Source organism: Artemia franciscana, chromosome 2 (assembly GCF_032884065.1).
Source record: "Artemia franciscana chromosome 2, ASM3288406v1, whole genome shotgun sequence".
NCBI classification, from domain to species: domain Eukaryota; kingdom Metazoa; phylum Arthropoda; class Branchiopoda; order Anostraca; family Artemiidae; genus Artemia; species Artemia franciscana.
Window position 1 is genome coordinate 34,432,189 of NC_088864.1, and position 17,276 is coordinate 34,449,464.

The 17,276-nt window shown below is 35.2% G+C and overlaps 1 protein-coding gene across 4 annotated transcripts in view; it reads left to right on the forward strand.

Annotated features, from left to right (window-relative positions):
* Positions 1-881: 881 nt before the first annotated feature.
* The window catches only part of LOC136040565 (uncharacterized), a 60,386-nt gene continuing 43,991 nt past the window's right edge, over positions 882-17,276 (forward strand). The window contains exons 1-3 of one of the 4 annotated variants that reach the window (XM_065724810.1): positions 882-1,021; positions 4,371-4,435; positions 13,103-13,215. In XM_065724810.1, the coding sequence (XP_065580882.1) occupies positions 4,390-4,435; positions 13,103-13,215 (159 nt within the window). In that variant the 5' untranslated portion in view covers positions 882-1,021; positions 4,371-4,389. The remainder of the gene's footprint in view (positions 1,022-4,370; positions 4,436-13,102; positions 13,216-17,276) is intronic. The other 3 variants (XM_065724820.1, XM_065724803.1, XM_065724796.1) reach the window with 3 other exon arrangements.

A 17,276-nucleotide genomic window follows, 5' to 3' on the forward strand; every position in this document is an offset into this window, starting at 1 on the left:
AAATGGTACTTTGTGTAGATGAACCTAAGTGAGGAAAAGGGACTTTTATTAGTTGAGAAAAAAGTTTTATTTTATGGATTAGCAAAATATTGTTTATATTTGATTAACCTTTGCAATTTCAGGGAGCTGAGGTTTATTCAATCTTATTGTCAGCTGTCATTTTCTGGGGTTAGACCCCCTGTGAAAATCCCTTCATCCCCCCTGAAAAACTAAAAAAACGCACCAAACTTGAGAGACGATTCTTTGTGCTCTTAGTGAATATAATTATCAATTGGACAACAAGGTACCTTTTGTTTCCTTAATACTTCGCCCCTTCATTCATATACCAAATATAATTTATCATCCTCAAACTTTAATGCAGTGCCGTTCTCCCGAAAGTAAGGTTAGTGACAAAGCCGTACCCAGGATTATTATTTGGGGGTATTTTTTGGGGGGAGGAGGGAGAGGGATACAGATTAAAAACGGGTCAAACATTTGTTTACACACGTTTTCTTAGGTTTTTATGAGCCGGACATACGGGAATAGGGGAGGCTGAAATGCCTGATCAATGCTTTTTTGCAGGAATGTCCCTACAATATTTTGAATGAAAATCATGCTAACATAGACAAAAAAAAAATGTTAGGCTTAGCATTAAAATATTAAACCTATCAAATTGCTTTCGAGAACAAATGACACCATCTTCATGTTGAAAATTAGAAATTTGAACTGAAACGGCCATTTTCCAGCCTGACATCTTGTAAGACATCACTACGGAAAAGAATGTTGCTCATGCATGAAGCTATGTTTAAAAAAACAAATTGTATTAGTATAGCTGTCTCTAGAACGGCTCCGTTGGCAGTTTCTCTTAAGAACAACTTTTTCCTGAGAGAATCTTGGCTTAGAATGCAAGTAAATATCAAAGTGTTCTTGCCAAGCCACCAAGCGCTAATAGAAAAATCTCTCGTGTTCACCTATGGTCTATTCTAGTTTAAAAAAGTTGGTCTAAGTGTACATTAAGGATTTTATTTGAAAGAAAGTTGAGGTATTTGTATATGGAGAAAACTTCCCCAGTATTTATTGTGGGTTTTTAATGTTGGAGAATTAGATACTTCTTATTGACGGAGTCATTTCAGAATTTTCCAAAAGTAATATAATTAGGAATCTTCTGGTGCGCTGGACACAACGGAAAATAGTAGATTTGTTTACTTACTGTTTTTCAGTTGTAAGCGTGAGTTCCTAAAAAAAAAAAAAAACTTTCTTCAATATTTTCAAGGTCTCAAAACCTTATCTTTTTTCTTCGTTGAAAAATTGACAGATAGCCTACCGTATTTGTAAATACTTCATAAATTGATAAGGTGTTAGTGCTAGTAATTTAAGCAGACTATTACGCAGGAGGTTTTTGTACACCTGCCTACCAAATATCTAATGATTTTGCATTTTTCTTTCATTTCTTATATTTTTAATGTCTCGTTGAAGGATTTTCTTCTCCCCCCCCCGAACTGGTACTTACGTGTCAGCCCGACAACACTCAAGAAATGAAGTTAGGTTAATCATAATGAAATATCCTAAAATATGATGAAAATGCAATTCTTGTATTATTTTCATTAGACGGACGAAAGACATCAGGGCCTAAGGCATATTCTGTTATTTTTTCTTTATTATGTTTACTTTGAGAGACAAGTTCTGCGAAAACAATCAGCTGAAAAAATATCAGTCTAAAAAGTGGATTGTTTACCGCATTGAAATTTGGTGAAGGATAACTATTGGCCCAAAACGGAGAGCGGCGTTTTTAAAACAAGAAGCGGCGTTTTCGTTCCACTAAATTTTAGGAAAACATGAAAGCAGAAGAACAAGAATTGCCTTATTTATGCCTTCTTAAAAATGAGACCCACCACAGCGTTTGAGTTGGATCTTAGAAACCTGTAGATTCTTATTAGGCTTTTTTGATATTGTTAACTGAAATTATTTCACAATTTCCTGTCTATGTTCGAACCAATAAACACTTAGGATCACTAAATGCGTTTATAGTGGTTGATTTAATTTACCTATTTACTATTTAAAAGGGCACTTGACAAAAAAAAAGCTGTTTGAGCGAGTTTTATTTCTCTTCCTATTTATTACAATTCGTTCACTATGATTAACCCTGAAAAATTTGACCTATGAATTGCTATATCCATAGACCCCCCTTCCATTCCCCCGCTCCATTCAGTAAGCTTATGTTTGTAACCTTCCCTTTTAAACTCACAGTCTGTCCGAAATAAAAGGAACACTAACACCCTCGGTACTCATTCTCAACACATTTAAATAAATTGATTTAAAAAAAAGGGAGAATAAAGAATGTATTGCCCCACTTTTCTGGATTAATGGGGAAGTACTAAATTTAAGCCTAGAAATGATTTTTTGAGGCACCAAAAGACCCAGAGGTGCAGTGAAAGATCAACTAACGTTTCCCTAAAATTTGATATACGACAATGAAATGGCGTTCATAATAAACGAAGTGTGAAATAAAGTTTTCAAATTGTTGCCTGTAATTGTAGCATTCAGATTTGAGGAAAAACAAGCACACTTCAAAAAGGCGGATTGCTCTCATGAAAGCGCAGATGAAACTTCAGTTTAAAAAAGGGAAATTCGAGGGGTTAGTAGCTCTTCTCGTATTTAGGTCACTTTTGTTCATTTCAAGTTCCGATTTCTCCGTCTAATTCCGTGTTAAAAAAAAAAAAAAAAAACTTTTTTCAGACTGATTTTTTGGCTTACAATAGCCGCTAAGATTGCCTGTTAAATATGCATCAAGGTGAATATGTGATTTTTCAATTTATTTGAATTAGAATCCCCCTTTCCACCCACCCACATTTTTTTATTGAAATGATTAAATTTTAATAGTAAATTCTAATAAATTTTAATAAATAAGCAATTATTTGACTTTTTTGAATTTTTATTATTGAAATTACTATTAAAAATTGGTTGCGCCAAATTTGAGCTGATCGAAATTTGTCTTTATGTTAAAATTTTGTAAAACATTTAAGTTACGGCTCAAAATTTTAAACCTTGTACAATGAAAATTAAAAAAAGAACATTACAAATATTCCTAATATTTACTAATAGCAAATCCACGACAATAAATTTGAGTAGAGCCTAATTAAAAAAATATTTTCTACAAAAACAAGCCAGACTAAGACAAGCAGAAACAAACCCCTAGAATAATGCAAATGTAAGAAAAGCAATTGGTAGCAAAGAATAAATGCAAGCCAAAACGAACAGAAATTTAAATAAATAATGAAGACAAAAAAAAATCCACTAATGAAGCTAAAAAATCAACTGTCGTTAAAAAAACAAGAGAAGGAATAGGATTGTTGTACTGAACGTCTTTTACATTTTTCTGAAGGCGATTTAAACTTCAGGGAGTCTGTTTTTTATTTTTTATAACATCAGCAACTGCACGAATGACGCAATAAACTTTAGAACTTTTGTGGTTAAGGGAGGTAGTAACCAAAATACTGCTTATGGTAATTTTTCTTCGTTTTAAGTTTGACTTGAATATTCTATTTAGTTTTTACTCGTTTTAAGATTTAATTATTTATCCATATCAGTAACTTATGTTTGATATTGAATTTTAATTTCAGTTCATTTTGGATTTCGCTCATTCCTTAGTAGTAATTTCTGGTATCTTTGAGTTTGAATTATCATAGGGCTTTAATTCTGCTGGTCTTCGTTTAATATGGCTCTTTACTTCTCTTTGAAAAACTTCCTTTAAGGAAAGAGTTTTTAATTAATTAATGGATAAAGCTAATGAGAGTGAACTAATTGTTTAATGCTTATCTTTTTATTTGATTTGATTTTAATTTTAATTTCTGTTCGTTTTGGGTTGTACTTATTAACGATAATAGATTATGCTCGTTTTAAGTTTGAACTATTGTAGGACTTAATATCTCTTTGTCTTAAGTTTCAGTATGGTTCTTTACCTTTCTTAAAAAATCTTCTATACAAATTATTTTTTTTAATAAATAAAAAAAAAACTATGAAAGCAGCACTGTTTCTTCGCAGCACCATTATTTTTTTTTTTGGCGATTAGCAGGACTTAAGCTTGGTGGCGATCTAATTTTAGTTTCCAGTAATTTTTGCATGTTTTACGTTTCAGTCCCTCTTCTATGCCATAAAAAACATTACAGTTTCTTCAATCGTTTTCTATTGTAAATATAAAAACAAAGAGCTTATTTTTTTAGCGTGAATCACATGAGTCATAATCTATATATGTTCAATTATGGACTCGAATCTTTTTCGGGTATCTCTTATTTGAGTGAACGAAGGACGGATGCTGATTTTCTTGTTACTTCAGTCCTCTCAAACTCGATTAATTGTAAATGCACATTCTTTAGCCGTCTATTTATTTTCAGAGAGGAATTAAGTTGGAGAATGAGTGAAACGTTTGAAGCAAAGGATGAATGGAACTCTCGGCTGGGTAAATAGTTTTTGCATTATTCCTAGATTTATCTTTGTAGCATTAATGTGGGTAAATACGCAGTGGTTGGCCACTTCTGAAGGAAACATAGTAAACAGACTCAGGTGGCACCATTACATTCCTTAGTTTATACCGTTTCCAAATATCCAATGCACCCTCCCCTTGGATATGGCCTTGGTCGTAGCTCCTTCATTAAATCGATTTTTTTAGTCTTCAATTTATGTCCTTGCGTAACTGAGTGGGTAACGTAGCAAAAATTATTTAAAATAATCTAGAAAAATGTATAGTAATGAAAGAAAACATGGTCATCTGATTATTACAAATATCCAGCTTATTAAAAAGGAGAAATCACATTGTTTTAGTGTTTTCTTTTAGTTTTTACACATTTCTTGGGCTAAGTATGGGTCCATCACTAGGGGGCGGGGTGTATTGCCGAGTGAATTGATTAGGCTATTATGTTTCGAAAGAGCCTAAAAAAATCAAGTAGTGCGTATCTTGTCTCTATTTTAGATCAAAAAAAATTTTCAACTGAAAGTAAGGAGCAACATTAAAACTTCAATAAAATAAAGGAAATTATTCTGTATGCAAGAGGTTTGCCCCCTCCTCAATACATCCCTCTTCACGCTAAAGTATTTTAGAACTTTTGAAATAGCTTCCGATTCAAATTAAACGGTCTTTGTATTTTAGGAGTGGTTCTTGAAGACTTAGGACAAAAAGTCATATAGTTCGATCCTTTTGATCTAGCCTACCTACACTTATTAAACTGTACTAATATATATTCCTTTTGATTCCATTTCAGCCATAAGAATAGAAAATGGACGATTCAATAGAACTTTCATAGTTTCAATTAGCAATTTTGGTTTAAATGTATTCATTTTGCTCAAGTAATATTTTGATTTGGCTAATAAATAAATTATTTGTCAGTGTGTTTTTCTATCCTTTTGGAAGAAATATAAGTACATGGAGTAAATATTCATGACAGTTTATTCCATACTAGACTAATGAAACTAGACGGAATGTTTAAAATAAATTGATATATAAAGAAAACAGTTCGTTGACGTTAGGGCAGTATTTACTTTTCATTGCTATGATGAAGAAACACATTTTGCAATATATTGTCACGATTATGTTTAAAAGTCGGATCCGATATTTTCAAAGTTCTGAAATTGATGCTTCTGTTTTATAACAAACGCACTCAAGAAGTGAAGTTAGGTTAATCGTAATAAAATATAAATGATGAAAATATAATACTTCGGTTTACATAATAATAATAGAATTTGAACTATACATTTGCACATTAGGGGAATGGGGGATGTTGTTGGTAAAGTAACCACCCCACCCCCTAATGTGCAAATATATAGCCCAAATTATGCAAGTCCAATGTATTGTGTCACCCATTATTTGTCTTTGTGACCATGAAACAGGTTTTCATAGATCTTACATTCAGCAAACTTCTCGATTGTGTTTGATTTAGTACATAAGTACCCTGAAACAGTTACCAAAACCGGAGGGGGCACCTACTGAAATCACACCAGATGACCTGTACCAAGCATGGCCGAAAGTTTGCCTCTCATGGCAGAGATCACGCAAAGTGTGACGGAGCCTTATGGCACACTTAGCATCCTGAGATGTACACCAGGAGTTGGAAAGCGTGTACCACCTCGCAAAGGCCATTTTCTTAGCTGGATCCAAAGGCACGATCAGTACAGCAATGTATGCTTGATCACGCTTCAATCCGCCAGATCTACATTACCTTGCTGCTCCTCCCTTTGAGGACAGCTTAGAAAAGGTTTTTTGACAATTACCTCAGAAGTGCGAAAACATCAATAGTGACCTTTAGGCGTAACAAGGATGATATTTTGTTTTTAAATGTAAAACAGAATACATTACGAATAGAGGTAAATTGTTCTCTCTTCACATACATTCATTATTTAATTCTTTGCATCCTTATACACAATTAAATAAAAAAAAGTTTTTTTTTCAACTGAGAATTAGGACTAACAATAAACCTCAAAACGAACAGAACTTATTCCGTATATGAGTGGGCATGTCCCTTCCTCTATCCTCGCTCTTCACACTAAAGTCTTAGAGCTCTTTAAAGATGCATCTCATTTAAATTTAGCCGCCCAGGTGTTTGAATATTTTTCTGTTAAAGAATGGTCACAAAAAATGAAATGTTTGAGTAAAGAGTGAGGGTTGAGGAAGAGGTATCCCCCTCATATACGGAATAATTCTTGTTTGTTTTTTTAGGTTTTAATGTTAGTCCTTAGGGTAATTGTTAAAAGTATGGAACACGCGACAGAATAACGCTTTAGTTACGTCTCTGAACACCGGTTTTCAGAGCTACAAAAACAAGTGACCGATGATAGAAATCACTGGACTTTGACGGAATGAAACAAAACAAAATGTTATTGTGGATTTGCTTTTGAATACTACCTAGAAATGCAATAATGATTTAAGACTATTCAAGTAATTTTTTCATGACAACAAAAAATAATTCGATAATTTAGAAAATCCTATCCAAAAAGATTCAGTTGATTTGAATCGTAATGTCACTCGATTATTCCTGCTCTTTCTCTAGAAAAGAACACTGTTTAGCGACTGTAAGTAGGTTTCTTTTTGGCGGTGAAAGAGTCAACACTGAAAAAAAAATGTTCAGTTCATGTCCATTATTGATATATACACTGGGCAGTTGGTTGTCCTGTGAGAAATGTACAAATGTTCACGAGTATGATGAAATTTGTAGATTACGTAATTCGTGTAAATTGTGTAGAGGATATGCAGTAGAAATTAAAGACTGATTCCTTCTTGAAGAGCATTGTTACTCTAACACTTGAGGATTCCTATGCTCCAATTATAACTATGATAAACGTGATGAGTGGGAGAATACCATAAAGAAAGAAAAGATCAAAAATGGGGTTTTTAAAGGCCAAATGAAAATACTGGAGAAAACACAGAAAGCGAATGTTTCGAGAGAACAACCGCCTCTCCTCTTCAGCGCGAAGAAAATACTATGATCAAGGAAGGAAAAACAAAAACCAAAACACAAGCGCGGAAAGTACAACAAAACCAATGAAAAACCCTCCAAAAAATCAAATAAAATTCAATAAAAGATCAAAAATTAAAAGAATTAAAATCAAATACCTAACAAACAATGAAGTGAGTTATTTGCCAATATCCGTCATTTGCACAAAATCCAAACGAATATGAACTGCCATCGACGGACACTAACGAAAAACAGTTTCTCGTTAAAACAGGATTTACTCAAAATCCAAACAAATTGTCGAATAACTCACTTTATTGTTTGTTAGGTATTTGATTTTAATTATTTTAATTCTTGGTCTTTTATTGAATTTTATGTAATTTTTTCGGTTTTTTCATTGGTTTTGTTGTACTTTCCGCGCTTGTTTTTTGTTTTTGTTTTTTCCTTGATGATATTATTTTGTTCGCGCTGAAGAAGAGAGGCGGTTGTTCTCTCAAAATATTCGATTTCTGTATTTTCTTCAGTATTTTCACTTGGCCTTTAAAGACCCCATTTTTGATCATTTTCTTTCTTTATGTTATGATAGGCCAATGTGGTTTAAGAAATTATCTCTGTTGAAGAATACCTATCCCGGTATGATTGAAAAGAACCCAAAACATGATTTTAGTTTATTTCTAAGAGACTCGTATTCTCGTATTTTAAATTGTTTTGGGAGGAAGAATCAGGTCTACTCTTCAAATGTTGGAATAACAAGAGAATCTGGTTTATCGCTGTGAAGACAATGGTTACTATGATTATAAGCTTACTGATTATCATTTGGATGTTACAGAAAATGACTCTCCATTTGAAAACACTGTATGTGATAATGCTTCGAGTGAGCAAATTGAAACACGTGAATTTTACAATATGAATGAAAAAATATCATTGACTTCACATACAGATACAATAAGAGTGAAGTTACATTGTACTGTAGAAACTTTGACCCTGGCTTAGCACATTGGTTGTTCGCGACAGCTGCCTATACATAGAAGAAGAAAGGTAAAGAGGAGAAAAAAAATTTTTTACGAACATTTACGAACATTTTTAGAACATTTTATTCATAGGGCACTGAAATCAATATTTTACAGGTATGAAAGTGTATTTTCCACAAGGAAGTCATTCAGGCGATGGTTGTCGATGTAAATGTTGAGAAATTCATTTTAAGTATAGCCACGACATCGGAAAACGAAATATATTAGTGTATACAAACCATAGCTTTTTTTAGTTTTACCACTGCTTTCAATAAAGTTGTTGACGTGCGGAATGTAGAATGTGTAGTGTAGAATGTGTAGTGTAGACCAAGAGGATCAAAAAACTCTATATTCTTTGCTGTTTGAAAGATGCATAGCCAATGACCCGTCTTTACGTCTGATGGACTGCTATTAACAATGATAATGGTATTGTTAACACTTTGAATTTTTTCAAAGAAACCCGATGGTATGCGATAGGATTAGTATTTAGGCATGTACGGATCCACATTAAATACGCTGATTATTTGATTTGTGTTCATGGTGCTAGGTCTGGTTAAAACATTGCCCTCGGGAGTTATTTCCCAGTAAGCTTCACATTGATTGATGAAATTGATTCAATACTCTCAGCTAATGGCCTGGCAAAGGTACACTCTAAACATACACTCTCCCGTTCGTACAACACTTATATCTTGAGTACGAGACAATTCCAATGCAATGATCATGAGTTTTTGCAAACATTGTATCGGCTATACGATTTTCCAACAGTTATGAATTTCGATCTAAGGACTGCATTTTCAACTCATATAGTTTTCTATAGGCTATATCAAAGGATAAATTGTAGAGTGAGATTTCATTTACTTTACACACAAGAGAGGAAATTCCAAACATTTTATGTTTTGTCTGGGGAGCTTGTCCACGATCCTATAGCACAGGTATTTTTTACAAATGTCAATATTCGTTTTGAAGGAACATCACCATTGATAAAAACGAGTTGGTGAAGGTGCGTTAACCCGTGATAATGTGTCGCTGACAGGTGATTGTAAGAGGAGCAAGTAGTTTGATATTATTTCCACTAGCTCTCAGATTTCCACTGCCAAAGCAATAGAGCTTATAACCTGTTGCTTTCGTACGTGAAGTACTGTCGATATGAGAGAGACTGTTACATAGGGTGCTGTAGCAATTACCTTTCGCAAAATGAAATTAGATGGAGCAAGTGTTAATTTTATATCCACCTTGATATTCGGAGGTAGCCAATGGGGTATATTAAATAACTCATGATTTATTTTCCTAACTAAACGTAATTGCCACCTCTAAGATGTATTTGTTGTGTCTGTGTTGGTCTTTTATTCATATCCCTTGGCTGTACCCCTCAATTCCTTGAATGAGGTTGTTGTTATCAACATGAACTGTACGTAGCTCGTATAATTTGAGGGGATTGTTGCTAGTGCTCACCAATATTCCATTTATGTAGCTTTTTGAAATAAATTATGTAATTCACAACTCTTATCGGATGTTTATTTTACTTTGTTGATTTATTGAACACTCATCATTCACATAACATGATAAGACGAAGTAGAGGAAAAAAACACAAAAATAACAAAAACAAACAAAAGAAAAGCGCAAGAACAAGAAGAAACTGATTACTGCATTAAGTCTTGTCATAGCAATGACATTTACGGATAAAAATAAACCATGAATTAGTAACAAATTAAAAATTAGCGCACGATATAAGGTCACGATGCAGACATACAAAAATACAAAGTTTTGAACAAGGTGGAGCAAAAAAGAGAGAGAAAAAAGGAAAACAAACAAACAACACAAACAAAAGTAAAAATATGCACAAAATACGAAGTAAGCAATTCATAAAAAGGCACGGACTACTGAAATAATACGGAATGCCACTCCTTGGCAGTAATATTCATTTTTAATTCTGTTTAACTATTATTCTAGCTACTGCCATATTCGAGTCAGCAATTTTAAACTGATGAATAATTTTTTTCTTGCTTTGCCAGGGTGGAAGGCGGAGTAAGAATTTCGCAAAACGGAAGATTAGTGAACGTATTATAGTTTGGTCAGTATTAGTTAACAGTTTCCAAAAGGGCAAAATATACAGAATGTGAGGGAGCTATTGCATTGAAAAGGCTAGCTAGCAAATGCCGGTTGAATCTGAACTTGCAGGGAATTATTGACGCATAAGAGGTGGAAATGTGACGGGTTAGACGTTCAATAAGGAAGTACCGGGTTTGGCGTGTAGAGGAACATATAGGGAGACCGAGATACCCGATATGATCGAGAGGTTGTACCGAAGAATTCCCAAGTTTTACTGAATTTAGTAGATCGCTCTTCCAGTTAAAAAGGACAATTTCCGACTTGGTAGAATTGTAATGTAGACCAAGCTTAAGGTACATTGCTTGGAGTATAGAAATAACATCACTGACTCGTTGCAGGGTGCGACTAAGATTCAGAGCATCGTCAGCACAACAAATTAGTAACAGATTTCTTGACGAATAAATTAATGAGGAGGGACATAGATCCTGAGCGTCAAGGATTTATTTATTAGATAGACCAGGTGAAGAAACTGCTCTTTGGCGTGCGCCTTTTAAAAGCAGAATAAGCTCTGTTCGAGCAACTGGAGGCATATTCTTATCAGACGGTAATTTTAGTCAAATACACAGTCGAGAATACATATCCCGAAGTGTGAGAATAAATGCAGGGGTTAGCCCTCGCTTGGCAGCTTTCAGAAGAATTGAAGGGTGTATAACCGAGTCAAAGACACGTTTGACGTTATGACTAGCAAGAATAAGATATTCCCCTGCCAATTCTGCATCAATTAGTGCGCTTGGCTGGACTGTAAGTGCATCTGTACATCCTGTTCCTTGTTTGAACCCGAACTGATGTGGTGGAGTGTAGCATATCTTTTCAAAACTTCTCTGAAGAGAAATTTAAAAACTTTACAGAGAGATGTCGCAGAAGTAATAGGTCGAAAAGAGGAATACCGAGGGTCTTCCCTACCTTTTTTAGGAATGGATGTAAGATCGCCAATAGAAAATGTAATTGGAACCTTGTACTGAGTGAAAATCATTTGCGTTGAAAGTGTGATATGCTGCATAAGAAGAGTCACCATGCTTTAGATGTATTTTACTAACATGATCAATACCAGTAGATGATTTCTGCTTTAGTTGATAAATAGCTTTCTTGACGGACTTAGTAGTAACGACAAAATGGGTATGCTGGGAAGCAGCCAACATTTCTTCGAGCTTCGCTACGTAAAGTTGTTCAAGCTCAGGATCTGGTGAAAAATTCGGATTCATAGAACGAATACCATTCATCATCTCAAAAAGCAGAGCCATAAGCAGAAGAATCATCCACCTGCGTTTTTGAAACCATTCTGAAAAAATAATTCTAGTATCACTTTGCCCTAGCAAAATTACTATTTATGAAGAGTTTAAAACTGCAAGAGTTTTTGAAAACATTCTTTTTGTACGGACGCACAAATCATTTGGGATACCAGTTTTTGGACGACCACAATCTTTCCATAACGAAAACCAAAATTTTGCACGGTGGCAAGAGGAAACAAGTTCTGGATTTGAAGACCAACCGGGAACAATACCCTTACGAACTCTACGAAGAGGAACTGCTTGATCTTCCACAAAACGAAGTTCATGACAAATAGCCGCAGAATAAACATCCAAACATAGCTGTATTTCAATGCCAGGAGGCTGAAGAGATTTATGTAAGAGGTGGAAGGGAATACGGATCTTATTCAGAATAAAATCTTATGAAATTGTAGATAATTCCGAATTAATTTTTGGCCAATCGTGATCAAAGTGAGGGACTCGGATTTTACAATTGATGGGATGAGGAGTCAAGTTCTCTATTTGGAAAGGAGAAGCTATTGGAAGATGATCCTAAAGCTGGAATTCGCACAAGACTTTCACCCGGTTAATATCAAGATCAGAGGAAGCTGCGACATGATCCGGGTTCGATGTGTGGGAGGATGTGTGTATATAAGTAAAACCAATTCTTTATCGACAACACACAAAAAAATCACCAAAAGGCTTTTAATCAGACTAGCTCTCATAGATAGTTTAGAGATCACCTTAGATCACTTAGATCACGCCTTGAAAAAAAACAAAAACAAACACTCATCCGTGATGTTCGTTCTGGAAAAAAAACGCAAAATTACGTATTTTTGCAGGTGGGAGCTTGAAACCTTTACAGTAGGTTTTCTGATACTCTTAATCTAATGATGCAATTTTTATTCAGATTCCTTTACTTTTGATGGTTTTCCCCCCTTTTTCAAAGACCTGTCAAATTTTGTCAGGCTCGTAGCTTTTGATATAGAATTGGAATCTAATTCTTTTGGTGTGTCAATTCCTATCAAAAGTCTGTATTTTATAGTTTCGTTTACTATTGAGCCGAATCTCTCCTTACTTGCAGTTCCTTACGACGAACTATTTGATATTCTATCTGTTGTGAATATTGGAAATAATTTTTTAAGCATAAAATAATTAATAAACTGTACACGTCCAACACGGGTAACATGTTTTTCTTTGCAACCTTGTAAGTTCAGGGATTAACTGGGCTAATTCCTTATTTGTTACTTATTGGTAGGCTAAGTGTGTTTTGTCTGTGTCTTAGCTAGTATTTTCTATTTATTTCATTTTTTTCTAGATTACATGTTAGACGACTTGCAGAGGACAGTGTCTCCAAAACCAGAGAGGTACCCGCTCGTTACACAAAGAAAGATAACCACAGGATACGAAAACAGTGATCGCGATTCACCGGTAAGAACGAGGGCTAATCCATAATTTCATTAGTAATGAATGGCTAATAATTAACGACTTGCGCAATCTGTCCAACAGAACGCCCTTTGTACAATATTGACTTTGTACAATATTGCATATGCACAATATTGCATTGGGGGTGTTTTTCTTAGATACATAACCAAAAGTATATCCTCACTAAGGGAATTCCCTTGTAAGCCAGGAGCAAAAGGGGTGCCAGTTCTTATAAAATTTCTAATTCGTTTTCCGTTTATATAATTAAATGTTATGCTACTATTGATACTACTATTTTAGTTAGCTGCAACCGAGTAAAGAGCAAACCGCTGCCCATGGTAACCTGTAGCTTGAAAATGAGTTTGAAGAAAAGCCCATACCCTAATAATTGTCACTTGAAGTTGATTCAGGAACGGTAACTGTTTTTCCGTTAATCTTAATAGTAAAAGTTTATTCCAAAAACAAAATTTATGGGAATTCCCCAAAAAAAGCCTGAAACTTATTGAAAATTTTCTTGGATCGAAATGAAAGGTACACCGCCGGAGTCATTATGGTCAAAAACCCTGTGTGAGAGAACTACAGTGTCCCACCTTGAGGATCAAGGAAAATTACTTTATTGCATGAAAACGAATGGTGTGTCTCCCTTTTTCTTCTTACTTTTCCTCTAGTGATGGTCGTATCTATCCAGTAGTGGTCGTAGCATGTAAGAAGGGACCTCGTCTAAAAGGAAATCACCATATCTTGTGCCCTTTCTGAGTTACAAAAGAGATCATGCAACAAAAAGTTTTGTTTTCTGCCATTTTTGTGCCACAAAATATAACAAAAGGGTCAAAATACAGGTTAATGTAAATTCTAAGGTACCCAATCGACGTTTCGTGGTCTAGAAATTCAAATAGAAGATACTAAGCTCTCCATCTCTCCATCGGAATTACTCCAAGATTTTACTATATCCACCCCACTGACAGTTTTTTTAGCAAGAAAATAGGGATATTGCAGCTTGTTTGAGCCGGATATCATGCCTGGGTTTCGAATCCGTTATGATTGAGGACCTAAGTGGGTCTACGGACTCTTAAATACCCCCAACGTCAATCGTTTCAGCAGAAAGTTAGGAATTTAATTTAGCCAGAGTCACAAACAGGTTCCAGCTGTATCTGTGGAAAACTGATGTGGTGCTGTGCCCCTCTAATATACTCTGCCAAATTTCTGGCACAGAGGAGGACATGTTGCATATTATTTAACACGAATCGTACAAGGATTCTCAATTGCGTGATTTGAGGGTTAAAGTGTGCTCTTTACCAGTTTAACACCCGTGCTCTTCAACAGCTCCAATATTTTACCGGAAAGGAAGGCATATTTACATTGCGAATCTGCAAGAATTTTCAACCCTTTATGATCCTTCTTCCTCAGAATTTGGTGATCACCACTGAGATAATCAATTGCTGAGGAGCAGTGACCAAAATATACCAATGCATGGCCTCTTCTGTTAAAATGTGTACAATTAGGAATAACCTTACCGTACGAAATTTGTAGGTGAGCCGGAGATTAGACCGATCCAATTAAACTGTTTATCAAGCGACATGGAATGTCGCTTTTGTTGGTAATGAAGGGCAGGAGGCCTTAACATTGGAACATACAAACTAGTACTTTTACATATTGATGGAAAGACAGTGGTATGCCAATGCCGACTGCAAATTTTTCGAAGTTTGCCGAAAGCTCCTCCCGAGTGCGGCTCACAATCATGATCAGCGTAAGTGATGAAAGTCATGTTGGTCTCTTTATAAAATAGAGAAGTCTGAAGAAGATATAAACTACTGCCAAAAACACATTTTAAAATGTAAGGTGATAGGACACTCCTGGCGAACGTATTTTAGAACTTTGATGTCCTCTGTCTTCGAAGTACCTCATTTGACCATTTAGCTCCAACAGACATATTAGTGTACATACAATTAAGTACTGAAGCTGCAGACCAATTTGCCCCCTCACGGAAGAGCTGAAATATAGCTTGAGAATGGACTATGTTGTTGAAAGTGCTGGAAATACCAACCGCAAAAATATATAAAGGACGCTTGTCTTTCACTGCGTCTTCCATCAACTTCGTCAGAATTAGACGGGGTTGGTTGCAATCCATGTCTTTTCGAAAGCCAAGTTGGTAAGGCGTGAAAGCGCACTTACTAGTAATATGCGGAAGAAGAACATATTCAAAAATTTTACTTAAGAAATAAGAAACTGTAATAGACCTCAAATTGGCACACACGTTCAGGTCTTTTTTGGGTATAGACGTTACAAGGCCGCTTAGAAAACTAACAGGCACCAATGTCTCCACGAGACACATTTGAAAAAGTAACTGAATATATGACACAAATATCTGACTATCATTAAAAAAAAAAGTATAAAAAAAGATCCAAACTGTCTGTTTTCTTCGCACTTTTCAGAGCTTGGACAACCTGGCTCGTCGAAACAAAGAACAAACACTTTGCGAAAAATACTCTTGGTGCCTCATGATTCATTTTTTAAGCGAAAAATTACGGACCTGCTGATTACGCTCAGACATCACATGCTTATAATGTAACACAAAATCAGAAATTTTCATACTTGAAGAAATCTCGGGAATGCATTTCGCACTGTTGATAACATTTGACCATGATTTTTTGTCCATTGGAGTATCATGGCCGTAGAAACGAGCTAGGCGTAGCGATGATTTATGCTCATGCTTGGTTTTCTATTTCATAGCATATGCTTGTCCTACCTTTAGTCTATCAAATTCACTCAATAAGCCAAAACTTGGACGAATTCTTAGCCTTTTAACTTCAGGGCACAAGTTACATGCGGGTTTTCTAGTCCCAATCCAGATCTTTTCTGTGGGAACTTCGGTACTCGCTGAAAATCTGAGACAACGCACTACGTCGTTGTAATAATCGTTAAAGAGCTTTCTTGCATTTGAGCAAGGGACTGAGGTTTGCAGCAGCTGGCATAGAATCTTGATAACCGAAAGTAGTGTACATAGAATAGTCGAATACAATTCAGCATTAAGACTTTTCTAATTTAGCTTAATGTACCATTTCTGATGGGTGTGAGTTGAAGAGGACTATGCAAAACAGGGAATAGATACCGTGCGCGTGATTGCAAGATGATCGTCTTCAACTTTGCCATCATGGATGCGGACATTCAGAGTGAGGGAAGAAGAAGATGCAATTACGTGGTCTAGATTTTAACTACTCAAGCCTCTATTATGAATGGTCAAGAAAATTTGTCTTCTTGCTGTTGAGTACTCAGCGATCAGATATAATAATGTAACACCATTACATAATATCGCAGATATTAATAAAATGCTTGTGAATTGATAACTCAGTAAAGGGCATGCAGCAAAATTGTTGCTATCATCAAATATACGGGAACCAAATAACAGGTGCTATCTTTTGAAGAAAAGTGACATAGCCTTAGCCTGTATATGTCATATTATTCTATTAATTTTGGATCACTATTAATTCGACGACGTTTTATGTTTCTGGACAAAGCGTAGCATCAGCTTGCATATACGGTGCTTTGTGAAGTAACACCTCTGATTGGATGTCAGAAATGGAGAATAAAGTTGGTTCTCAGCAGAAATTACATGCTCCAAGATCACCTTCAAGGAGCGTTGTCACTCTTTTATAGGGGCGGGAGGGGGTAGGCGACAGAGAAAACGGTCTTGTGACATACTGTTCTCAAATTTTTTAAACTACAGCATTCAACTGAGAGTCAAAAAACGATCACAGCGTTTCTCCCATAATAGGTTTGATGGCGAAGATTTATGTTACCCAGGCAACGTAAACCCGGCTATTGGTTTATTTAGGAATCTAAACACTTGAGTTTTCTTTCAATCAATAAAACACAATAAATCGCACTAAGAATGTTTTTTTTTTATTAAAAAAAAAATCTTCCGAAAAAAGTCAAATTTATTTTTTATTCTAGATCTTTGGCATAATAAAAAATAGACTTACGTAAGCATTAGTTCCATTTTTTAATGCTTGTTCTTTTAAGGCAAAAATGCTTTGACAGGTTTCGCGTAAAAACTTCTTGACGGTGAA